We start from the raw sequence: 27,461 nt of genomic DNA, 5'->3' as shown, positions 1-27,461 counted from the left end.
CACTCGGGTTTCTCCCTGTGCGTCGGTTTTGCTGCTACCTTTCTCAATACAGGCGGCCGGATTAAACTGGCGTCTCTAAAATGTCTGTGTGCGTGTGCCCTGCAATGGAATGGCCATCGTCTATCATACAATCCTTTCCCCTGCATTGTACACATTTTAAAAAAAGTTCAAATAGGGAGTTGTGTCAGCATGCGTAGGCTGCACAGGAACAAGTTAAAAGGTTTATTCCATGCTGAAAACAGAAAAAGGGAAACACAACGTTGCGTTTCCTTTCTTCTCCTTTCAGCATGGACTAAACTTTTACCTTGTTCCTCCACATTTAAAAAATACGCATTAGCAGGAAGCCGCTGATGCACAGGGCGCGAAGCGGAACCACACCGCGGCGGACATACACACGGGCACACCGGGGTGACAACGACCAGAAAAGCCGGCCAGTATTTCTTCGAGAGACAGGAGGAGGCCGCCGCATCGGGACAAAATACACGTCGACACAGGGAAAGCGACCTGACCGGCACGGAGAATAGCAGAGGAGTTTATTGGCATCTGTACATTGGAACTCACATTCCCTCAGATCTCTTAGGACACGGACCGTACGGGAGACGGCACAGTACGACAGACAACACCACACCGTGTAGACGGTACATTACAAAACGATACATAATAAACTGGAACAGCCAGAACAATAACATTCGTTGTAAGAACAATAAATGTGTGGTTGTGAAAAACAAAACACGGTAGCCCAAGTCAAACGCGCACAGGTGCATTGAGTTCTGAGGCACCGCATCATTAGCTGTTAAGGATCCGAACTGCTATGGAGCGAGATGCTCATGTGAATTCCCAAATTTAAAACAAGGCATCTCTTTCTACTACTGCACTCTGCCTGAACGACCACCTCTTGCTGAGAGGGGGGCAGGTTGTTTAGCATCTTGAGAAGAGGTGTCACTGACCAACAAGACATTTCAAAAAGAATATTCATTGCATTTAATGTAAGCACTGAATTGTCGTGTGTCGAGCGCAAGGGAGCCAATACTCTTTAAAGCAAACCTGGAACACAACAGAGCGCTGCAATGTGTAGGAAAAGGTGCTTGCGGCGCGGTTTTTTTTTTCCTCCTAGCAGCTCTTTTTTCTTTGTTGCACTCAGAAACAGCTGTTAGAAAACCATCATGTTCCGGTATTCAATTAGGGGGCAACACAGTTGTGTTCTCAGTTTCTTTCAGCAGATGTTTCGGTTTAAAACACATTACCAGGGGGGAAAAGGTGTTTTTAGGGTGTATAGGATGAAACCGAGTAAGTAACTCTATAAAACGAAGTAAAGGAAGATAACCATGCTCCAGTGTAACTGAAAAGACCCACTTAAAATGGGCCAAAAACAAAGAGTGCACGAACGCTTGTACTTCATTGTTAAAATGATTACAAGTAAACCTTTGGCGTAAAACATCTACAAATCAACGTTTCTTATTTAACTGTGTCTCAAAATCTACGTGATGAGAAGGTTTTCTACCTTGGTTTATTTGTTTCGGACAAAAAGGAAAGCATTTAGTTCACAAAGTAATGTTTTACTCTACATACTTTTGAGAAGACGAACTCTGCCCTCTCGCGGTGTAATACTATATTGTACCTGGTGCTGAAAGGGCTATAATTCACCACGTAATATTGCACCACAATGGTAAAATTGAGCTGTCGCAATTCGTTTCTGTAAATGAAAAAAAAAAACGTTCTCATTACTATAGGCTACTTTTAAAACCATTGTTTTATTTTATCAGCGGATGTTACTGAAATGTGTATTATCATTTACATGTATACATCGGTTAGTGTCAATGTAATTTACTTTGCTGCGGAATTCCGAGAGGATAAACTTAAGAAAGAAAGTTTTCACCTGAAAGAGCTGAGCTTCATTTTAATAATCACGGTGCCAGTCTGTTCTTTTTGTTAAGCAGGCTGTGTTTGAGGAAAACATCCACGACCAAGCGGGTGCCATCGTATTCATGATTTCATTATCTGCGACAGACATAGTGCATGTTGATGACAACCAGGGAACAGCGTGGAGACCTTACAATAAACCATCTTAATCACAGAAGACCACATAACTCAATATTGGTGTTGCTGCCGCTGTCTTCTATTATAGATACAACAACCGTTGACATCAGTCTGTCCCTTTGGCATTGTCTCTAATTCAAATGTTCTCAAAGCCCTTGAGTTCATAAATGCAGAGGAAATTAAATAAGTAGTGAGTATCATCACAAGATTGTTATATACTGTATATATTTCCACAGTTTGTCATTTAAATCCCGAGATAAAGTAAGATCTATGGATAGGCTATAGTAGTTGACACTGTTCTGTTTCCAGCTGTGTGCATGTAACCAGATGTTTGCTGATATCTGGCTGATATAAACTTCACAGACACGCATGAGGATTATTTTCGAACTGTTATCACTTAATCGCGGTTTAGGTCTGCATCGATCTGTGTACCACTGGCTCCAATCCGTGCCCAGAAATACGACAGAAACCAAAACTATTCCTAATTAAGAGTATTTTCCCCGCAGTCCACGTAAATTCCCGGTCTCCCGTGCGGTTGCCTTACAAAACGGAAACCTTCAAGATCTTTTTGACGGAAGTGTGGGGGTTAATTTGACAATTTAAGTCAAAAGCCAAATGGAAAAAAAAGGAGCAGGACTTTAGATTAAGTGTACGTCAACATGAGTCCCGGGGCCCGGTGTTCAATTCTTGGAGTGCTGTCTGCATGGAGTTTATATGTTTTCCCCCTGTTCTTGTGGGTTTCCTCCGGCTGCTCCGGTTTCATTCAACAGTCCAAAGACTAGGTCGGTTAATTGGCTTCTGTGAAGTTGGCGCTGGTGTGTGTGCGTGATTTTCTTTCTTTGTACCCGTCCCATTCTGTCATGCCAGGTTAGGCGCCAGCTTCCCTCGCGAGCCTGTACGGATAAAGAGGTTATTTAAGGAAATTAATGGATGCAATATATATGGCCGTTTGCGATAGAAGTCACCAATACATTGGAAAATGCTGTAGTATTTTAGTATTTTCGAATAAATGACGACGGTAGTCACGGTGACAAGTTGCTTTTCTTTGGATTAGCTAGAAACAAAGAATACGGTGTATCTGAGACACTCCTCTTGCAGTCCAGTCCAATACAACTCAGTATGAGCGTAGTAGTTCAAGTGGGTAGCTGCGTCAGAGTGCGTAGGCTGCATAGGAACAAATAACAATTTATTCCATGCTGAAAAGAGAAGGAAGGAAACGCAGCGTTTCGACAAAACACCCGAAGAAGGCTCCATAGTCGAAACGTTGTGTTTCTTTTCTACTCTCTCCTGTGTGAGAGAAGCCGACTACAAGTGCGAGTTTCTTTTACTGAGACGTTTTGCCCTAGCTGAATGTAATACTTAGAACTGGATACTGCACACGTACAAATACGACACACGCCCAAAAATATTTTTACAAGTAAAAAATACGAGTTTTTAGTTTAATACTGGGATTACGTCAGTGCTTTTTTTCATTTGGGGAAAAGTGAGAGAAAAACTTTAAAAAATAAAAAAATATACAAAGCAAACGTTCCCTTCGGTGCGACGTGGTGCGTAGTTTGCAGAAATGTTCGTCATCGCAAGGTACTGCAGCTCTCTGATCCGATCAAGAATTGCAGCTGCTCTGTTTCAGCATTGAACAGCGCCTGCACGTAGTGACATAGACGTGAAGTAAAAAGAACAGGCTCATAAATTAGTACAGCTGCTCCCCTGAATACTAATAATATTAAAGCTTTACGTGAGAATAATTAATCCGTTTTTGACGGGTGTGTTTAATAATATAAAGACCAATTCAACATGTTTCATTTTAATGATCAATTTCAGTGTTGTACTAGTCCTTTATTGATAACGTCTTATTTATTGGTGGTCGTTTAGTTACGTAAGCACTAAATCACTTCATTAGTCATCGGAGTCGATTGAGCACAAGTGATGAGGTTACTGTGCCTGTTGAATGTCAAGTCTGGTGAAAATCAAGAAAGAAAAACACAAAAAGGAACCAACATACCCCATTAATAAAAAGAGCAATGCCCTCATGTATCAGTACTGTATATCTGGGGCTGGATTAAGTCTCCTCAAATGGACTACCAGTCCTCTGAGTCAAGGTACTGTGTAGGCCCTCCTCATGGATGGCAGTGAATGGATCACAGACATTCAGAGCATCATGCCTGTTGTTGTGTGCCACAGACCTTTTAATGGGGAGGTCCAAGTGTGACGGTCCGGGAAGAAGCATCTGATCACTACAGAACTTATCCTTGAGTAACTGATGGAAACCTGACCGCGTGGTTCTGCCTTGATCAAGTCCGGACACCTCACCTGCTGCTCTTTCAGCAGGTGTATCCAAACGTAACAACATTCTAGCAGGACAACAAGCATTCTCATGCTGTGCCGTATAATACCAGCTTTCACGCAAGATGACAGTGGGGTGCTACAGATCTTCGCTGTCCCTGCCCACCGTCTATTTACTTTCTTCCCCTCTGGTAAATGGCTTACATCCATCAGGATAAGGACTACTGGGTTCTGTAACAGCACCTACCCAGCACTTTAATATCGGAATTTGTGCACGGCTCATTGTTATTCTATCATGTGTCACCTTTATTTATTTTATCACTAGTGTTTAGAATGGTATGTGAAGATGTGTTGGGTGGATGCTGTTTCTTATTGGCTTTATGTTGCTTATTTGTATTGTATGTCTTTGAATTGTATGAGCTCCCCAGTCCAAATTCCATCCAACTAGTTGTTATGGCAATAAAGTATTGAACTGGGCTCATGCCTAGGATGACCTACTGCCCAAACATGAACCCCAGGAAAACTTTGTGGGATGAGCTGGGGTGACGCGTGGCATCCAGGGCTCAGAGACCAGTGACCAGACACCTGCCTGTTCAGGCTCTATGAGAGGAAAAGGCCAGAATGTCAAAGGACCGCATCTGCTACCTAGTGGAAAGCGTGAGTCACACATGTGCAGCTTGTATCACTTTTAGCAGTAACCTCACTTGCTATTAGCGGATACGTTCACACTAGGCGCCATGCTGATCACTCACGAGTAACTGTAAGGAGTTATTATTAATGTGATTTTTTCAAATGTAATGCATACGCATGCCTTTTTGTAAAGTGGTTGTATGAATACCTTATTATACTTTAGAAATAAGGTACGTGTAAGTATTTACAAGAAAAACGTTCACGGAAGTCCCATAAATAGTATACATATATTGCCCTTACTTAGACAATACAGAACTCCTACATTCACGTCAATTGGGAATCATCGACATTCCTAAACTTAAAAAAAAAATGTTGATACAGAAATGCCCATCCAGACTTTCTCGTCGGTGATTCAGAACCCGGAACGATAGGTAAAAATGTCCCGCATTCCAGTCCCTGCATTACAATGAGCTTCCTAGGAACACACGCATTTCTCATGCTTCCCACAAGGGGGCTCACTTGAACTCCTTATTACGTTGCAGACAGCTAGGATCTAACTAAGACGGTTAGCATCTTCCGGTAATACCTTCACAGGCGTCGGCTTGTTGGGGAAATACTGAAAAGCTTCTTCCCGCCGAAACCTTGGCAGGGGTAGGCTCGGCACCCTTAGAATATAGAGGAAGCTGAATGTTCTCCTAAAGTATTGCTTAAGTGATGCATCACAATTTATTTCTTTATTAATACTTACCTTCCCTACGTTTCTTTTAATAGCAATAATCATCAGCAGCAGCATTACATTTCTACAGTGATTTTCATTTTCAAGTATACGAAAATAAAGGGAATTTAGGTCGTCCAGACTGAGAAAATCTATATTGGAATTTGGGCACAGAAAATGCCTAACTTGAGTTAGAACCCCAGTTTCAAGCTATACTGTTTGGTTTTTAATGAATAAAAAGAATGGGGGTGAAAAATAATTAACATTTCACAGCACAGGGTCTCGTTTGCATCCTGAAACACCGACAGTCTTGACCAAGAGGCAAGAGCACCAACTACTGGTTCACTCACATAACGTCCGGCAGAATCTTCCTAGTTAGATGCCTCCTGTCCGAATTCTGTCAGGAATCAGCTTTGCTTTTGTTGTGTAGCTGTTGGCTCTAGTTAAATGCATGAATAACAAAGAGGTAAATGTATTCTCTTGTAATAACCCTCTGAAGCAGCAAGCAGCTAGTTTCACACCTACACTGGGTACCACAGGAAGATGATTGGCATACACAGCAAGCAGTTTTGCACAGTACCAAAAACATACTTCTTTAGCAGATGTCCAATGTTATACCTGGCCCAATAAGCTTTTAAATTCAGGGGAATATAGGGTGAATGCCTAGGGGTTCTTATGCTGAACCTCTTGGGAGATTCATTAGACGAGAAATTACATAAATCTTAATTTGTTTAATACAAATGTTGATTACTCATTTACTCAAAAATTCGTTTGGTTCTCACGTGCTAGAATCACACCTGTCAACATCGACCTTATGGAGCTGCTTTTGCAAAAATCTAATTTTAGGATCTGTGAAAAGGGACCTGTGTCTCAGAAGCGTGCATGCAGAGGCTCTCAATAAGAAGAGAGAGATGACATGTATGATAATTCTGTAGATGATACACAGGATGAAAGCCCTCACAGTGAGAAAGAGAAATACGCACGTCCTTCAAAAGTTCCTTGGAGGGCAGACTTAAAACTGTTATTTCTCCATCACAATCAAGCAATATGTCCTGGTGGTAATGGGAGTACTATGAATGACAATTACAATACAATCCGTGTTGTACTTTTGGGTAATTTCACACATACATTTGAATAAACTAGAATCTGATCAAACCTGATCTGCTTTCAGTCTGATTAATTCAAAGGGAATATGCAACCAAAAACTGACTTCTACACTCCCCACTGAAATGTACTTAAAACAAAAATGTGTCCCAACACTTATGCTCAACTGAAATCATGGGAGGGCGCTGTACTATTCTGGATGAGGATCGGCTATTGTAATTGTGTCCCCAGTTCTCTACTCAATACTCTCTGCTTCACTCCAGTTCCCTGCACTGCTCTGAAGAGCTCAATCCCTGATTCCCTTTGTCCTAATTGCTGAAATTTATCTGAAATGTTCCATAATGACAAATCCTTCCATCTATCTGATATAGATAGATTAAATCAATTTTGGCATTAAAAAAACAAAACATGGGATGTGTTGTTCCAGCCGGAAATTGTCTAACTAGCTGCTGAGATCGATGCCGCCCTTTAAGATGAGCTGATATATGTCAAAAGGACACGCCAGAGTATTTCATGCTTTGTAAGGAATGGGTCCAATAAGAACTGAGGCCCCATCTACCTGTATATATATATATTCCCCTTCTCTTTAATATCTTTAGTGGCATGGCTGGCTCGCTGACAGTCTCAGCTTTGTCACCCAAAAAGACTGACACAGCCAAATGCAGGGGGTGAGGAGGATGGGGGATGGTGTTTGAGTCGAGGGAGGAGGTGTGCTGGTACAGATTGCTGGCTACCCGCATCGTTCTCAGCTTTCTTCCGACAGCGCAGAGTTCGCTGAGGCCCAGAAAAAAAAGAATTCTACAAACACCACGAGCGAAAAAAAAAAGCCTTACAGTTCAGACAAATGTAACAGACGGCGCGCGTCTCCAGTTGCTTTAAAATTAGTATTCTCCTTGTCAGACGGTCGGGCCAAAGTGCCTTCACATGCACAGTAGTCAGAGAACGCTCTCCCCACACAGCGGTTAAGAGAAAAGGTCCAGCTGTATCCCAGGGTTCCGTGCGCCAGCACCCCGAGATCAATGGGAATCAAGCTCTGACAGATCTCTGTGGTATGATGTCTGAGGGAGCTGCCTGCTGTATATCATTAGTCTTATGTCTGAGCCGGCTGCTGCCTGTGACTAACCTAAATAGCAGCCAGACTCTCAATCAGACCCATGTGGGCTGCAGCACACAGATCTGCAAAAACTAGCTGTGAAGTAGCGAACTAGTAGCAGACATCCCCACTAGTTCTTTCACAGTGCAGAGCCTCATGTGCTTTTCAGAGACCGGGGAGGAAACTGCCAAAAGGAAAAACCCCAACAACTGGATTGTACAGTATATCTTTTTTTTCTTTCCTTCTTCTCTTCCTGCTTTCTTCCCAAACTCCCCTTCTGCTTTTCCATTCTAATTTCTTCTTCAATCATTTTGGAGTGAATGAGTACTTCTGAGCTCCTTCGAGCAAAGATGACAATTGCAGGGCTTGTTAAAAAAAAAACTAATAAAAATTCAGAATCCAGAACATCAAAAGGCAATAACATGCCTGTCACCAAACCCACATTTTATATGTAATGTGTTTTTTTCTAATAACCTATAAAGTATAACATATTCCTCCAAAATCTGTGGCCTATTTCTATGTTAAAATCCACAACTAAAAGGTAGAAGCAGAATAAGGTGAAAATAGTGTCCTACAAGTAAAGCAAACATTGAACACTGGAATTTAAAGCAAACATTAAATAGTAGTATAAAAGAATACATCTATAAAAATATTTACAAAAATACAATCACATTTTTGGCGCTTATGTAATGTTTATGTGGCATGACAATGTAAAAACAAATTCAGCTCATGACCTACCAGAAACACAGTTCTTGGTTGTGAAAAGTGTCTTCATCCAAAAGAATTAAACTGTCCCACAAATTACTAACTTGTCAGTAATATTGAAGACTTAAGCACAATAATCAATCACAAGACCAACTATATAAGCACAGCACATTCTTTACTATAGATCTTCAAATCCATTCCAATACTGGCTTTGTATATATCCTATTCTAATATTGTTTGTGGAATATATTAAATAATTCAGGTGTCCCATCCAGAGCGCAGGCCCACCAAGTTATGTGGATTACTGCAACTGTTACTGGGAAGAAGTGACTTTTTAATATTGGATTTGGGAGGGACTAAGTATCTAATTTATACAAATTCAGAGTCATCCATTTTCTAACCACTTGTATTTCCTAACCAGTTGTATTAAAGACTTGAACTGGAAGGGATTGAACGATGTGGTATTTGGACTACCAATGTCAAAGATTGTGGGCGTACACGCAGACAGTGAGGACATTAACAGTGCTGTGCTTTTCATGAGTTCATATCAGGAGATAAAAAAAAACTGCAAGCTTACATTCCACAAAACCTGTCTGATTGTACTGAAATGTAAGTAGGACCTACAAATTGCCAGTTCTGAGCATGACATACTTCCAGAGTTACTGTGGGATCCCCTGTCTCTCTCATTCCTGTGGAGGTTAAAACTTTTTTATGTTGCATTAAACTGAGCTGCCTACTTTCCTCCAGCAGCTGGAGTCTCTTTGATATTTATTTTTTTCCGTCAATAATTAATGGGGGAAGGGGGCTGTTGCATGGTATGTGCACAAATAATCGTTCAGCTGCAAAGTTGCCTGAAAGCTAACTTCCAATTTCCATGAAAGAGCCATAACAAGAGGGTAGACACATATTTGTTAACAAGTGAGACTATTCAGTCAGCTTTACAATTTAAGAGTAAAAGCTTATGCACGTAATCATTTTGTACTGGAGAGATGCCTTCCTAGAGGCTTTTCAGGTCTTTTCAAAGCAGTGGCACCTGGAGAGCTGGAAATATCTGTTAAGCCGTTCCAATTAAGCCAATAATTACTTCAGTTAGATCGTAAAGAATTGTGCTGGCCTGAAAACCTGTAGAACTACAGCCCTCCGGGACTGGGTGTGAGACCCCCTGGTCTAACTGGTTCTTGAAAAATCCAGTATTTTCATTTTAGTAAGAAAGATTTTGGACTTGTGTACATTTCAAAACATCCCTTGCACCACTCTTTTGTGTTAATTTTTAAGGATAAAGCTTTTTTGCTCTCTTTATAACCACTCCCTTCAATCAAGGAACAATCATAGACTTCCTTCAGACTTTGCCAAGACACCAGCGACCATTTTGATACTGAGAAGCCTAGAATTGTGGATACTCTGCATGTTGTACTGTTTCACAGTATTTTTTGCACAACAGAAACACATACATTCCCCATTCATACATTAACATTGTTTTGTTAACTGTTTCTCTAACATGTCCGGATAATGACAGCCAACATTTCAATTGTCTTCCTACAAGGAAGACCCCATCGCATTCCATATAGCTCATGCATCCATTTTTTACCACTTTATCCAGTTCAGGGTCGCGGTAGAGCTGGGGCCTATCCCAGCAAGCAACAGATGCAAGGCAAATCACACCCTGGCCTGGATAGCAGTCCGGCGCAGGGCAATCACACAGACACAAATGCACACACTCACACCCGGCAAATTTTCCCAGATGCCAATTAACGTAACAACGCGTCTTTGGAGTGTGGGAGGAAAGTCCATGCAAACACAGGGAGAACATGCAAGCTCCACACAGATAGGAATCGAACCCAGGGCCTCAGTGCTATGAGGCAGCAACGATAAGCACTGTGCCCCCTTGCCACCCTTCATGCTTACAACTTGCATATTTATTCCAAAACTGCAACATGTTTCATTTATTCATATTACAATTCTTCTGGTAATTACTGGGTAGCCTCTAAAGCCAACCTTGAGAGCTTCAAATATACTGATATTGTCTGCATTACATGCAGCCAAGGTGTGTGAGTGGAGCTGAATGGCCTCTCTTGGTCTCCAGCTGTCTTTCATTGGCAGCATTTCTGCCAGTAGCTACCATGAGGGGACACGGGCAGTGAGGGACAGGCTGCCTGCAATTGGACAAGGTAAGAAACCTCAATTCCGACCTGCATATTTCCCTGTCATTGAACGCTTGCTTTGCCTGGGACACGCCAGCTTTGGCCACAGATCTGTTTCCTCTCCTCTGAGGATTTAAACAGGCCAGCTATGCTCGGTTCACAACAGACCACCGGACCACTTTTCTTCCCTGTGGGCATGCAGCTCATCTCATTCATTTGCGGAAGAGTGGGACGTCGGCCCACAGGGAAAACTTCAAAAGGAATCCATGACCTCCCAGAAGTACAGAAACATAAAAGGCCAGTATTTAACCATCTAGGGCAAATCACCCCATTCCAGAAATCTCTGTGAATAGCAGCAGATGCAGCTTTGACAAACTGGCCAAGTTCCAGCCTCGCGCTAAACTGAGCTCTGACTCAACCTCCACCCTCCTGCTGAATCCCCAGGCAAACATCACGTCAGTACTGTCACTTGTGCTCTCCGGGAGGGGGTGGGTGGAGCTGGGGGATTAGGGTGATCCTGGAAATGTAGCGCTGCATCTCTACGGATGCGCCCTGATTAAAATTCGCACAGATATCTCACAGTTCCGTTTCGATTGATTAGCTTAACCTGCTCATCGAATCCTGCAGGGGCAGAATATACGTCAAACTTTCAGAAAGATTCCTGTTGAGCAGCCTGGAAGAACAAAAGAAAATGGATACAGCAGATATGTGAATGCCAAAAAACGAAACTATACGATCACGGATATTCCTTCTGTTTAATTCTTTTACTGCTTTGTATCTAGTTTTACTTGTATGTTGCTGTAATTGTCTCTTTTCCAAACGATCAATTTCCATGCAGTGTTTTCCAGAAAAAAAAAAGATTATTCTTGCCATTCTTCTCTTAATTATCACTATTAAACTGATTCTCACTCCACCAGCAAGAAAGACTCTCACAAACAGCGTGATGTGCTTCTTCTTGTTTCTTTCCTTCTGAAGACATTTTAAAGAAGATATTTCTTGACAGCTACAGAGCTACAGTCTCCCAAAAATAAACTGGCACACACAGAGACACAGTGGTGACAGTTAATTTTTAGCAACCTGTAACACACCCTGACTGTTAACTCTTCACAAATGGATACAATGTTGCCAGGAAAAGAGCTGAGAGAGACAGCTCAAACTGGAAAGTACATACTGTACAGCTCCACCCTCTAGAGTATTCTGTTTAGGAATCAAGAAAAAATGTTGAGAAAGGTACAGGAACCCATCATGGAGGCCTAAGCCCCAGAGAATACGCGTTCAGCAATCATTCAAGATGACAGGAAGTGAGAAATATTGGGCCTTGCTTTTGATTTTAAGAACCCTCATCGATTCCCTGTTTGGACCTGTTGAAGGAATGTGAAAAAAAAATCATACTCACTGCTACTTTGTAGTTGAAATAAAGAAGAAAAAGCCCTTATACATTCTGGGACTACCATGCAAAAGCTTTATGTTAGCATATCTTACTAAGCCTCAACGTATTTTATAGCTTCTTAGAAAACAAAACACCGATAGACATTTTTTCATAATCAGAAAGAAGCAGTACAAAGGTCCACACACTGGGACAAAGGCCTCTTTAGCCTGGCCTTCACTCAGGAGTAGCAGGACATGCTTTGCAGAGGCGCAAAAAGCACAGTGACTTTGCAAAGTACGAAATAACAATTATGGAATATCCGTGAAACAAGCTGAGGTACTGAATGCCCTGGGGTTCTGTGTTTCTGTCTTGATCTCGTCTAGGGTGTAACTGACACTGAGCAAGAGCAGGGTGTGGTGTTGATTTTACAGCTGACTTTACCTTGACTCTCTTATAGATTTGCCAAGTAAATTTTTTTCGTACTTGTCTCCTCCGGTTCAGGCATGCTGTTTCAATATCTTTATGCCTGCATGCGGGAAAAAAAAAAGTGGTTCCAAAATGCCTTCCTGCTGTACAACAGTTGACCACTGCGCATGTTTATTTCCATTTCTTTTTAAGGAGCAAATGGCAGAAACACAAGCAATGAAAAACAAACAAAAAAAAAAGCTATTGAAAAACCACCAGGTATCATTTTGAACAAAATCATTTTTTGATTTCCATGCTCAGGACATTTTCTCCTCCATTTTGGTGACTAAACAATCCAGACAGTTTTATGCTTTATTTGCACTGGGTGGGGTCTCGTCTAGCACTCGCCACTTTTAGCTTATTGCCAGCTTGTTTTTTGGTTATAAGTCTGCTTTTTGTCAGACCTCTAGTATGTACGTTCCAAACTGTTCTCTTCTTTAGACTGAAGAAAATGTTGAATCTGTCGTTTGCAAGGGAGCTGAAACCATTTCAGGGCTTTGATTTTTAAAAACAATCTTTTTATAACCTCTCAGAAATGCTGAATTGTTGATCAGCCCAGCTTACCTCTGTGTACCCCCTGCTAGCACGAGAGGAGTGAAGATTGTGAAAGATCTGTTCCTCTACTGTCAAACTGCTCAACATTCAACAAACTGTGACTTCTACAGAGCCTGTAGGAAAGTTACCTTCAGTCTCACTGAGTCTCACTGACAGCACTGCAAGTTTAAAGGCAAAACTACAGGTACATCAATTCCAAGGAAGCATGACCAATTGTGTGCAACTACTTGAGGACAAAATGACACAGCCCAGGTTCAAACTAGCAGTATCGAGCACTATATCTGTGCTCCCAGCAAGCCCCTTTTCTGGCTAAGCATCTCAAGGGTACCCTGATTAAATGTAATTTATCAATTTGTTTTTCTCACAGCACTGTTTGTAAGAGTAGAGGTATTAAGGCTGGTGTCCTGTCTAAATTGCACTCTGGGATTGCGCATTCTGGCCATCCTAAAGCCCCCCTGCCCCCAGTTCAACCAGTGAGATGATTTCTCACTCCTCTCTCTGATCTGTTAAGTGGCAGGGCTTCTGACACACAGTGGCTGCTGTGTATCACCCTAATGCACAGGCCCTCAACGTCAGCCCCTCTGGATTCACAGACATCTACGGGCTTTAAGTGTAAAGGGTGAGAGCAGGAGCTGTCCTCCTGCTGATTCTCTAGCTCTCTCCTTGGCCCTGCGGATGTGTGGCAGGTGTCCTGAAACTTGCCTGTACTGGATAATCTTCATCTGTGCTTTGACAGTATGAGGTTTGCTACAGCGAGCTGAACTTATTAAGACCTCAAAATGAATTCAAGTTTGGCAAGACTAAAAAAAAAAAAGTTGCGTTTCTAAGCTAAAGATCAGAAATGATAGAAGCCAAGCGACTACCAACATTCACTCAAGACAGTGGCAGTACTCATGGGCTGGAGAACATCTGATGCAGGGGCCATCTGTAAGAAGTGTGACAAAAATGCGCCAAGTTGTTTACTAGGCTTACTAAGTCTAAATAAGTCTGGGAAATCCTTTAACTGACCTCAAGGGCACTGACGAAGTCACTCCAGTGGGCTTCTTCAGAATAAACAGTGAAATCCAAACCAGAGGACACAATTACACGGACGTGCATTTGAAAATGAAAGCAGCAGGCACTTCTTTTCCCACAATATTGCGGGAGTAGGGCACAAGCTAAAAAGCCTCCCTGGGGAAGCCGGCACCCTGGTTTATCTCAAGAAACAGCTGGATGAGATCCTTTTGTCAATTAGCTGCTACGTAACACCAAACAAGCCAGATGGACTGAATGACCTCCTCTTGTTTGTTTCCATTCTTATGATTTGGACACAAAACAGAACTGGGATGTACGATAAACAAGGCTACGTCTAATCACAAACAGAATTAAATACATAACCGCAGGACAACAGAACCGCACTAATGAAGTCTTGTCAGTGCAGGTCCATTGAGTAAGACCAAATAAGAGTGTTGATTGGACCTAAACAGGGGGTCAAAGGTGTTTCAGGGTGCCTCTCATGACCCCCGGGGCCACTGTTCCAAAGGACCCCAGCAAGTAATGTTAATCCAAACTACCCAAGAAGGAGAGCAGAAAGAAGGAAAAACTAGAACAGAAGGAAGTTTCTAGAACCTCCCGACAAGTTAGACTTCCTCTGTAAAGAAGGGATTTTTTAGATAGGGAGATCTATGCATAGACATAGTTGTAGCAGGGCTGTAAGAAAAGGTGACATCACTCACTTGGAACCTGGACAGCAAGGAGCTCTCCTGTTGCAGGAGGCCTGGTCTTTTGGCATAGTGAGAGTGCTACTGTGTGGCTCGAAAGCCAGAGTTGCCCACTGAGTGGCTGAAATCACATCCTGAAGGAGGTGGGGCTAAACCCATCATACTGACTCATCACGTTCTTGGTCTAAAAGGTGTGGCAGCGATGAAGTTTAAAAAAAAAAGAGGCTAACAAAATGCTTGGTTAACTGAGAGTGTAAAACCCAAATTAAAGGAAGTCATGTTAAAATGATAAAAGGAATTGGCTAGACCTCAGTCGAAACATTGCCACCATTTTTGTTTTTCTTAATTCCCCTGTAAGCTGCTCCGGAGGCAGTAACAAAGGGTAGCAGCCAGAAAAAAAAAAACCCTGGTGGGAGAGGAATGTAACACGTTTTAGCCTAGAAATTACACTGGGACATGATCCAGATATTTCAAAATCCTGCAGGGCATTGACCAAGTCCAGTCAGGAAGTGTTTTTTTTTTTTCCCCTCCCCAAGATCATCAAAAAGTCAAGGACCTGGGGACACAACTGGAAATTAAATCTAAACTTAGGAACCCAGGAAGCAGTTTCTCACAGAGTAAGTTTATAGCCGGCACTCCACTTCTCTCAATCCAACTGTTAAAGCTCACTCTGTGAAATCCTCTAAGGAGCTACATGATATTCCTTGGAGCATTGAACTACTAGTGACCAAACAAGCAAGACAGGCTTGGTGGTCAGCTCTTCTTTTTCTGCTCCCATATGTCCTCAGTGAATCTTTGACTGCATTTCTGAAGGTGATCTGCATAATTATGGTCTTCTTTCCGATACATTAACAAGGTCTTCTGCCCATCATTGCTTAGGAAATAAACACAGTTAGTCCTGTAATCCCCTTTGTTTGTATCCCAGAAGTGATTGGATGGCACGGAGGTCTGTTCCGTGCATAAGTTCATCTCTTACATTTCTCTCATAGTAACCGATCTGTTTTCTCATTTCACGAATGTAGTGACTTGACAATGCCACCAACAACAAAGCAAGAGGCAAAAATGCCTACAGGTCTGAGGAAATTACAGTGCTTTAAGTACTCTTGCACACAAAACCTTTTTTATTTGAGACTACAGAATCGGTAAATGATTGATGATGACATTTCTTTTATTTATAAGCACAGACACAAAAAAATAAGTCTCAAGTGTTAAAGACTTGATAAGAACTGCAAGATTCAAAGCACAGAGCTGCTTTCATCATTCAGCCTGAAATCATATCGCCTACACTCTCCATGTCCTTATCATGACTACACATTTTGGAGGTCTGAAGGGCGATTTTTAATGAATGGGAAATTTTAAAGTAGCCACCAGACCCTGTTGAGGGCACATTCAACTCAGATGCATGACAGCATCCAACGTGTTCTTAATAGACATCAGCCCCATGAAGCTATGCACAGCAAAACTCTCTTGTTCATTGTGCACAATCAATTAGGAGGGTCTGATCTATTTTGTTGAAAAGAACAAAAATCAAGTGTTAACTGAAATTGAAGTCAGGAGTTATACATACAGAATGGATATCTTATCTCCTTTACTAAGTAAAGCAGTCTCATTTCACAATGTGTGACCTAATTTCAAGAAATTCCCTTGAAGACCCTACTGAGGTTACATACTGAAGTTATTTTCTTTGGACTAAGACAGTTCACTTCTGGAGTCGTTAAATTTGAGGGCTAAATACATATGTTTACTTGAGTTTTACAATTCTGTAGCTCAGTTGTGGGTGAGCTATCTAAAGGAAAAAGACACACTCTGCGGGGTTAATACTGAGGATCAGACATTACAGACAGATGTAAATACAGAGACAACAGTGCAAGAGACTTAGAACAGCAGGAAGAAGAGTGTAAATAGTTAAAGAGTGCACACCACCTCTGATGAAAGACACTTTGCTGTTATGTCAGAAAGACGTGTACTCCCATGGTGACCAGTGTTAAATACTATATAATCAAAAGTTGAAAGTCATAAATGGTGGGTGTAAGACGCATTGTCAATACTTCTCTTCAAGCAGTAGGGGCAAAGGATTAAGCATCATAAAATACATCTGACTTTTCTGGGTGGGGAATATTACATATCACACGTAGCACAAACTACTCAGAAGGTTGTCATTTCACATTACTTTTGGTTGCTTCACATTTTCAACTTTTGTCTGTTCATTGCTCAATCCATATGCATCTCCTTGTCTGTAAATGGGAAGATAAGAAGACTTAGGAACCCTAGTTATGCATTGAAGACTTAAAATATAGACGTGACATAAAAACTAGCAATGTTTCAACAGTGGGTCTACTTTAAACTGACAAGAACCCCAGCAAACATTTGCAAGGAAACACAACAATCCTTTAAACATCCACTGCATGGCAGACAATCAATCATCTTCCTCCCTTGCATTGGAAACAAGCTGGAGTTTGTTTGATACACCTCCAATTTGCATGTAGCACTTGTCTACCTGGGATTTATTTTTTTACAGCCTGATACATCTGAGCAGAAGACAAAAATCTAAAACCGCCTCAGGTGGAAAAAACCACAGACACCCAACTCCAGAGCGTTACCGCGGATTTGCCTTTGCCAGGTCAGAGAGAAGAACACTTTTAACATGCGGAGCTGTCAAGAAACACACAGTCTTCCGCACACTGTCAGAGCTGAATGTCAGAGAGCTGGGCTCTCTCGCATATGATAGACAGCCTTGAATTTCTGCAAGTGTTGTGTGCTAAGGTGTTGAAGGTACTGACATTCCTCTGCTTTCTTAAATCAAAGGCTTTGCAAGGGTCCCAACCTGAACATTAAAGAAAAGACAATTAAGAATTAGCTTCCAAAAGACCCGCATGTTAATATTCAAAAGGAAAAAAAAAGATTCCTGCTGTCAGTTCTGCTGCATTGCTTATTCCTCTGCAAGCGTGAATGTGTTTGTATAGCTTCCCTTCTCTCTTCTTCTTCTGTTTTGCTACACTCGAGCTGTTTCTGCGAACAGTTTCCCATCGTCCTAACTTACAAATGTCAATACACAGAATTTGCAGACAAAACGGCATTGAAACAGTGGTAATGGCTTGATCAGGGGCTTATTTGACAGGTAAAACTGAACAATAACATTCTATTTAATGTTTGATTTTTTGGGGGTGGAGTATTAATTAAAAGAGTCAACCTCACAAAGGCTCGCAGTTTTATGACAGCGAGTGCAATACCTAAATGCTCCATATGTCAAAGAAAATATTTATTGAAATGGTTCAGACATCCCTGAACATGATACAATATAAGGCAGTACATTTCAGAATCATGAGCTTTTTTCAATAAAAGCTAATATTCACCACAATAGTTAGGGTCCAGCAAGGGGAAATATTATCATAACAGCCAAACAGATGTACTGGCCAACAAAAACAAGGGAGGGCTTAAACACTGCCCAAGTCTTAATAATATAACTGCAGTTCTTAAAATAGCTGGAAAATTGTTCCAAACAACAGGGAAGATGCAACAAGGTCTTTGACCAAGAGCACACAAAGTTTTGGGGAGAAGCAAAACATGTCTAACATAAACATTATGTAGATCGGTTTATTCATTTTGTACATTGGATGTTTCTTTTTAATCAAATACGGGCATGAAAACATTCAAGCCACTAACAACACAAAACAAATGATACAATTAATAAGGAAGGTAGACACGGCTTTGGAGGAGGGTAATATAGTGTAAAAATCTGTGAGATACACATACTGCTTTTCATTTATCTGGTCTTGAGACTTAGACTTCCCCATTCCTTTCCCACGTCTTCCTTGATTGCTTTAAGCATTTTATTTTTCATTTGCAAAACATGGTTACAGATGCCAAGTAGTGGAAGGAATGACTGAAGTTACATTCAGTCTTCTCTCAAGCTCAAAACAAACATCAAAGACTGGAAATTAGTACCATCAATGTTTACTAGGCCAACAAAGCATACAATATGATATATAAGTATTTGCATTTTTAAGTAATAAAGTTTTGTTGTATTTTTTAAAATGTTGTCAATGGAATAGGATATGGGCCTTGGGCTAGTATGACTGAAAAGCGTAAAAGTTGAGTGTTTTTGTGAGGACAAATAGAAATGTCTGAATAGTGTTGATCTATAACAATGGCTAGGTTATTCAATGTTATTAAAAATGTTAAATGTAATTCTGCACTTTACAAAGTTCTTTTTTTTCCGTTTTTGTTATGCATACCAAACAGAATAACACACAACTTTTAAGATCAAAACAGTGAAAATTTGTTCACCTCTGAACAAATCATAAAATTCTCAAGTGTTACCCTTCTAACTAATATGAGTCCCTTCATATTAAACACAAAATTATTTTTCATAAATTATTTAGGAGAAAAGGTCTAATTTTTCATTTTAATTTAAAGCACCTTAGCATTACTTGACTCATTTAGAACGTATTTTTTTACTTCCAAATCAAATGAATCTAAATATTTTTGAAATAATGTCAATGAATATTTAGATAAAGACAACCTCGAAATAATCACCTTTGTACATTACTCTTTCGTCTTACTAACATCTAAAAGCTCTGTAATGTATATGACAACACTCTTGTCATTGGCATTACGGAGATTTTAGATGTTATTATACAATATCTAGTATACTTTGTTTTCTTATTTTGTAGTCACGGTTTAACTTTGCATTTTAAAAAGTGTCACTATGAACGGAAATCGACCACTGAACAACAGAAATGACAATGGAAAATAGGATGCTGTTTAGAGGGAGGGTTAGATCGAGACAGTTAGCAATTCGCTGTAAGATATTATATTAAATAAAAAGCTTAACAACACAGGCAATAAAATCTTCCCCCTTCCGTTAAGGGTTAAGAGTAAAGTGAACTGAATTGTAAGAAGTTGGTTTCCAGGGGAACTATTCTTACTGTTCCAGCTGAGCTGGGAAAAACCAACAGCCTTTGACAGAAAGGGGGAGAGCAGGAGCACGCCGGAAAGTGTGTTGTAGTTAAAATAGTTTTGTCGGAGCGAAAGTGGGTTTGAGTTCGTTTTAAACTACTTCTTTCCGAATACGTTTTAACAGTTCAACTTTGTTTTTTAAAAAACGCAAGGTTTCTGTGCGCTTACCAGAGACGCCGCCCCCCGCGGCGACGCGGTGCTAGCGGCCCTGCCAAGTCAGTTTGAAAAGATCAGACAAAGGCAGCAGGAAGCCCCTTGGCTTGGCAATGCGTGCGAGCGGAGCGCAAAAGCAAACTGAAACCTCTCGTTTTTCCACGATTGCGATAGGAAGAGACGCTGGAACCGGCGCGGAATTATTTTCTGTATTAATGTGATTGTACAAGGTCTTCTTCTCCTTTCTTTTTTTTTTCTTTTCGAAAATGTACGACCGTTTGGATCCCCGGGGAGAACGCGAAGGGCTATCACAAGACAAAGTGGGTAGCGCTGTCTGATCGCTCGCTATTTCTCCCCCTTTGGTTGAGGATTGTATTGGAACTAGCTTTTTTTGGGGGGCTTTTTTTTTTCCTCTCTCCCGTTTTGAATCCTACTGCGCAACCCAGACGGATCACGTGGGACGTGGAGTTGATCGATTTGCACAAATTATATGTACGGAGAAAAAAAAAGAACCGAGAAAGGTGACTAAAGAGGGGGAAAAAAGGGAGAGACGTTTGATCGGATTACAAAAGATCGCAAAACTCGGAAGAAAACACAAGAGGGCTGGATTAACCGAAATACAGATCTCTCTTTTTTTATGCAGGTCTAAAATGGAGACGCACATTTCGTGCCTCTTCCCGGAAATTTTAGCCATGATTTTCAGCTACTTGGATGTTAGGGACAAAGGTAGGGTAGCCCAAGTCTGCACGGCTTGGAGAGACGCTTCATACCACAAGTCGGTCTGGAGGGGAGTTGAAGCTAAGTTGCATTTAAGGAGGGCCAACCCGTCTCTCTTCCCCAGTCTGCAGGCCAGGGGGATCAGGAGAGTGCAGATCCTCAGCCTGAGGCGCAGCCTGAGCTACGTGATCCAGGGGATGCCAAATATCGAGAGCCTGAACCTCAGCGGCTGCTACAACTTAACCGATAACGGCCTGGGCCACGCTTTCGTGCAGGAAATACCGTCGCTGAGGGTCCTCAACCTCAGCCTCTGCAAGCAGATCACGGACTCCAGCCTGGGCAGGATCGCCCAGTATCTCAAAAACCTCGAGGTCTTGGAACTTGGCGGCTGCAGCAACATCACCAACACGGGCTTGTTGCTCATCGCCTGGGGCTTGCACCGGCTCAAGAGCCTCAACCTGCGCAGCTGCAGGCATGTCTCGGACGTGGGCATCGGCCACCTGGCCGGCATGACGCGGAGCGCGGCGGAGGGCTGCCTCAGCCTGGAGTACCTGACCTTACAGGACTGCCAGAAGTTGACGGACCTGTCGCTCAAGCACATCTCGAAGGGCCTGGCCAAGCTCAAGGTGCTCAACCTGAGCTTCTGCGGGGGGATTTCGGACGCCGGCATGATCCATCTGTCCCACATGACCAGCCTTTGGAGCCTTAACCTGAGGTCCTGCGATAACATCAGTGACACTGGCATCATGCATCTGGCGATGGGCACTCTGAGGCTGTCAGGACTGGACGTGTCCTTCTGCGACAAGATCGGCGACCAGAGCCTGGCGTATATCGCCCAGGGTCTGTACCAGCTCAAATCTCTGTCTCTGTGCTCCTGTCACATCAGTGACGATGGTATCAACAGGATGGTGAGGCAGATGCACGAACTAAGGACCCTAAACATCGGCCAGTGCGTGCGGATTACAGACAAAGGACTGGAGCTCATTGCCGATCATTTAACTCAGCTGACTGGAATAGATCTCTATGGATGTACAAAAATTACTAAAAGGGGACTGGAAAGGATCACGCAGCTCCCTTGCCTTAAAGTTTTAAACCTGGGGCTTTGGCAGATGACCGAAAGTGAGAAAGTGAGGTGAAACTTGGGAGATTTTAGTGGGAAAGGGGAAGGGGGAGGAGGGGGTGTAGGCGGGGGGGATTTTTTCAGCATTAAAATATAATTATCATGTTTGCTGGACTTCGTGGGAAGCGTTAAACATTTTAACTACATATTAAAACGACAAAACTGTGACATTTTAATTCCGAAAAAAAAATCTAAATGTGATTTCATTTCCCTATGCCTGTAATGTATCACCTAAATGCCATTTCTTTTTAAATTACGGTAACTCATTGTTTTTTTTTTAAGAAAAACTTTTAAAAACATTTCGAATATTTAAAGCAAGTCACGACGTTTTGTTTACTTCATTTTTTTTCTCCAAATGTATCAAGTCTGAAAACATTTTGGCTACCTCGTTTATTTTTTATAAGCCTGGGATTTCTTTTTAAATAGAAACGGAGACTGACAAATTGTGCCTAGAAGAGAAAAACCCCTCCCCCACATCGTCTTTTTCCACAGAAACGCAAAAAGAATGGGTTTTATTTAGCTACCTACTTTTGTTAGTCTCATTCGGATGGTTAGCAGAAGTAAAAATTATGTTTCGAAGCACAGCCTGCTTTATTCAGATTAAAACAATTTATGCAAAGACGTAAAAAATGATTTTGGATACGAAAGCCTCCGTTTTTTTTGTTTTAGCACAACAGGCCTCGAAGCCTTTAATTCATGCTTTGAATGATAAGGGTCTCTTTATCTTATTTGTTATGCTTGTATAAGCAGGTTTTTAAATTTAAAGCTGTAATTCAGAGCATCATACTTCAAATTGAAGTGATTTCTTTAAAATACCCTTTTTAAATCAATTGTTTCTTGTTCACTGAGTGCTTGCACTTGAATAAGAAAACGGGCTGGTTTAACTCCCCCTTACTACAAAAAAGCCGGCTTCATTATTGTGAATACATCCAGTTGTGTTTTGTTTAAAGCAAAATGGGGAGATTGGAGGGTGAGATAAAATATGAAATAATTGATATTTTTTTAGGGTAACAAGCGAATGCGTGTCAGGCCTATGTAACTTGATGTTTTGACCTGCAACATCTTTTTGAGTCCTGCTGAGAAGCTACTGTATTGAAATGTACTGTATGTGAATTTGTAAAAAAAAATCAAAAAAGCAAAGAGAAAAAAATCACAAAATTTAAATTGTTTATATTCTTACAGTAAACATTAAAGCTGATATTTATATAATAAAGACGGGAAATATGAAGTATCTTTTTGAAAAATGTTTTGTTTTTCACTTTCCTAGCATCGTAAGCGATTTAACTCGAGTAAAAGAGATTAGGTTTGAAAACACTTTATTTGTATTATTAATACTGAATCGTATGTTCAATATTTTTAAGAACCTTGCAACATTTCCATCATCATTGCGCGGGACTACATATATGGAAAGTATGTTTTTTGTTGAAAATACCGGGATGATTTTGCGCATTCTTTGTTTTGACCATTTTAAAGTTTAGTGTCGTCAACCTAAATTCTTTTCAAGTTAGCAGAACATTGTTGCTCCTGTTATGTATAGAGGAAAGTACGTTAACCCTTACAGCTCCATGATAACGCAACACGACACAGCCCGTTTGTATTTGTGAGCTTTTTCATCTAAAAACAAGCAAAGCGTCAGGGACCGTTTTCATTTAAGTTTTCATTTGCCGAGACGAAATTATGTTGCGCGTCGTGGAGGTTGGTCCACGATTACGACGCATTTTGTCTCTACGAGAAGTGCTGGAATAAGCCTTGAAAAGGAAAGTCGGCGTAGTTGCCATTGTTTCCTTAAAGTTAAGAAGCCAGGGCTACATTTTTCCTCTCCCTGCTCAGTCATGCATACCAAATCTGTCAGACGGTGGGTCCCTTAGGTTTTTTTACTCGCACTCTCCCGCACAGCCCACCCCCTCTTCTCTCACACACACACACACACTTTTTAGCATTCCTCACCATCATTCTCGGCATTTAAGATCCCCCACCTCTTTTTTTTTCTTCCCAGTGAAGTGGGAAGGAGGTGACAGTTTCCTTCTTTGCTGAAGGAGTGGACGGAGGAATTCGCGGCTTCACAAACTGGCCCAACGCCTTTTGTGACTCAACGAAAGTTGGCAAATCCCCTGTGTTCAGGGGATAATTATCTTTTTGATAGCTGTTGACTTCATTTATAAGTGTATAGGATGAAAGTATTTGACCAGTTCAAGTTTTTGTTCTGAACAGGGAGAAATTCAGTTTACAACAGAAGATCTAGAATTGAGTACCTTCATAAGGTACTGCCTTACTAAAGCCAGTCTTTAATAAGGTTTTATTTGAGAGTGGAATCAAAACTTAATGATAAATAGCTAGTATGTTTACCTTTTGTAACCTTTTGGTACTATTTGGACATGAATAATTACAGTTTTCTCTTCTAAAATTGTTTTCTGACTGGTTACATTAGAGGGAAGTGTGGGAGTGGGTTGGCATGCATCTAAACATCTGGAAAATTAGCAACATTATGCCAAGCCACGGATCATGTATTTTATGGGTGCCAAATCTGCAAGGTGACACAGAGTTACAGTAAAAGGCTTTGAACTTTAAAGGGAATGGGGAAAAAAGAAAGTCACATCTTTCACAGCACCAGAAGTAATCGATGCTTTGCTGTGAGACATCTCAATTGCACAGAGTGTGACTTCTGCAGTTAGTCTACAAAGAGCCTCATAAAGCTTTTTAGTGAAACCTGGAATTGTTCAAATTGCTGTCCGTTGAAGTGTTATTTCCAGCCAAGAGTTGGAAGAAAGGGATTTTAGTCTGCCACTGAGACTCCTGGAGAAAGTCAAGGAATTTGTGAGTCACTGTTTGACTCACAACTGTAAGAACTGAGTCAGTTGTGTTAAAATGGCATTTTGACAACAAAAGACGAGTGAATACAGGCCCTGCCCCATCTTTTGGTGTTTCGTTTTCTTCTTCACTTTTCTCCTGTATAAAGTAGTTGAATGTAGTTGAGTGAGTTTATTACAGCCAATCAGTCTAACCCTACCAATGTTGAACAAGAAAAGCAGCAGTCATTAAGTTGCTGTAAAGATACAAGAATATAAAGTCTGTTTCAATCCCAAAATGTGAATCTGATATTCTGTACTTCAGATAAGGCATGGTCCTTGCAAACTCAAGGTTACTGTTAATTTGGACACTGCCATCATTACATTGGGAATGCTTTGTGGATTTGGTCAGAGACAAATTAATCTGTTCCTGCCTTATGTTGTGTTATATGTATTGTATTGAGTATTTTAGCTGTTCAGTGCAGCAATAATGGTCTAGAAAAAGTAGCTTCTGGAAAAACTATTACAAGGTCTTTTGCTAGGAAGTGTGCAGGAAGAGCAAATTAGTGTTTCATAATTCTCCAAAGCCCATTGGAGAGGGTTATGCTTAAAAGCCTGTGTAATGCTGAGATAGGCCTGCAATATGGATTTTTAAAAGCGTCCCTTAGAATTGCACATCACTAAAAAACAAAATGCAGCTACAGAACTGTTCAACTGGAGCATTGTAGTAATAAAGTTAGGGTGAAATGTACCAACAGAAAAGGTAAGCAATTTCAAATCTATTTTTAAAATCAGTACCACAGCAGTCATAATTTCTGAGTATTTTCTTTCACTCTCAGCTCAGCAAACCTTTTTGGGTATGGAAAAAAACAGGCCTTCTATAAAAAAAAAACACTAAAAGAGATGTTTGGCCTGTTTATGGAGACTTAAATCAAATAGATTTTTTTTCAAATCTATTTTTACAGTAAACTAACTTAATGGACTATATGGGAGATAGGGAGTTTGTTATTGCCAAAATTTGTTTTAAATCACTAATGACCCTTTTTAGTCCCCAGATCACTGTTATATGAGAAAATATGAATTCTTTATACAGTATATAAACTTTCTGGGTCTTCTTACCTATTTTAACAATTGCAAACAACACAGATAAAACCGCTCTTGTGCCTTTTTTGCAATAACTATACAAGGTCTTTATTTAATGTGTCGGAAAATGTTGTATACAATTTGCTAAAGCATATGAAATACATTTATAGTAAGCTATTGGCCTTATTCTACAGGGCACCATTGACATTCATGAATTTAAGCCTATGTAGTATTTATTTTTTACCTTGTTTTGTATTATTGTAAATTTCCCCATTATTGTAACATTTTAAAAGTCTGTCCGTTAAATCTGAGGTCCATTAAATCGAGGATTTACAGTAATAAACACTGTAAATAATTTACTGCAATAATTGGTCAGACAGTCATATTCAGAGTAGGTGAAGTGAACCTAGACTGACAACTTTTTAGGGACAAACTCAACTCCTTTTGTAGACAAAAATCTAAAATATTTGGTTTGGTTGTGGAGACTTGTAAATGTATATCTTGAAAGATGTGTGAATTCTGCGATGTGTTGATTGCTTCTGAGGGAAATATAAACTGCATCAAAACGTAAGGTGGTGGTTAACTGTTTTCTGAATAGGGACCAGAATTTAGAATGGATTTGTGGATTGGGAATTTATAAAATACCTTAAATCCTGTCCTGTGAGCAGCTTATTCAAGTACAGGGAGTGTTAGGGTAGTGCATAGCCAAATGGACAAGCTCAAAGTGTCAAAGGGGGCTATACTGTGAATTATTTTATTGGACAACAGGATATGAGCCTTCTTTTAAATTAATTATCCTGTCATTGACATATTTTTTAAGGACTCCAGAAAAAACTTTCTTAGAAAAACTGAGACAAAAAAGTAAATTAACCATTACCAGCATTGAAAAACCACTCAACTGTTGCGATGGGATAGGCACAGAGTGACAGCCAGTTTTAATGGCAGTAAAGACTAAAGAGGAAGATGATAGTAGTTGTGTTAAATCAGTTTATTACCTATGTAGTGCTGTTAGGTGAAATCAACAACTTAATTACAGTATTTTCTTTCCTTAACGTATATAGGATGCAACAGACAAAATTTGGTGAAGGAAAAGTGATGAGTTATGACTACAACGTTCTCCCCAAAAGAGGAGAGACAAAGTGCGGTGGCTCTTGACAACATGACAACAGACTACCCTCAAAATGTCAGCCAGTGTCCGGCTATCAGTAAATAGCCAATTATTCCACAATAAATACAGTCATAAGTATAATTTACAATACAGTATTGGAGCTGTTGGGTAACTCTAAGGCTAAACATGGTTTCTCTTTAAATAAGAACAAATTAGGAAAATTAAATGCTGAAAAAGAGTTGTAAAATACATTGAATATGTAATAAAAACACAGGTGAGTGGGCGTCATAGGTGAACAGTGATTAACATTTAGGTCTTGTTAAACAGATAAGAAAACTGATATGTGAAATGATCCATTCATATACATTTAAGAAGGTAGAAAGTAGTGTACAGTACATAGGTTTGTTAGAAATATGTTAAAGGATTAGATTAAAGAGGAAAGAATAGGATTGGTGCACTAGAGGGGTGTGTCTGTTGCTTACAGTGGTTCTTTTTAAACTTCTGTAGACATTTTATTGATCTTTGCATATTGACGACCGCAATTATACAGTAGATTATAAACCTACTATGGTACAGTGGATTGTAACAATTTTCATTGACCGCAGGGTTAGGTTATGAATGAAATGGAAAAACTCTTGAAAACATGCACCTCAATGTGTGCTTTTACACATGTATGAAAGGTGCATCTGAGGTTGGTAGCAGGTATCACATGGTCTTAATGACCTTTGTGTGCATGAC

The 27,461-nt window shown here is 40.6% G+C and overlaps 2 protein-coding genes across 3 annotated transcripts in view; one reads left to right on the top strand and one right to left on the bottom strand.

Annotated features, from left to right (window-relative positions):
- The window catches only part of wnt5b (wingless-type MMTV integration site family, member 5b), a 108,073-nt gene that overhangs the window by 26,933 nt on the left and 53,679 nt on the right, over window positions 1-27,461 (bottom strand). The window lies entirely within an intron of this gene.
- Window positions 19,976-22,977, top strand: fbxl14b (F-box and leucine-rich repeat protein 14b). The gene has a single exon (XM_088646774.1). The coding sequence runs from the start codon at window positions 20,560-20,562 to the stop codon at window positions 21,760-21,762; it is 1,203 nt and encodes a 400-aa protein (XP_088502900.1). The 5' UTR covers window positions 19,976-20,559; the 3' UTR covers window positions 21,763-22,977.

Source organism: Lepisosteus platostomus, chromosome 9, assembly GCF_059453375.1.
Source record: "Lepisosteus platostomus isolate fLepPlt1 chromosome 9, fLepPlt1.hap1, whole genome shotgun sequence".
Classification (NCBI taxonomy): domain Eukaryota; kingdom Metazoa; phylum Chordata; class Actinopteri; order Semionotiformes; family Lepisosteidae; genus Lepisosteus; species Lepisosteus platostomus.
This window is presented reverse-complemented; position numbering and strand designations above follow the sequence as displayed.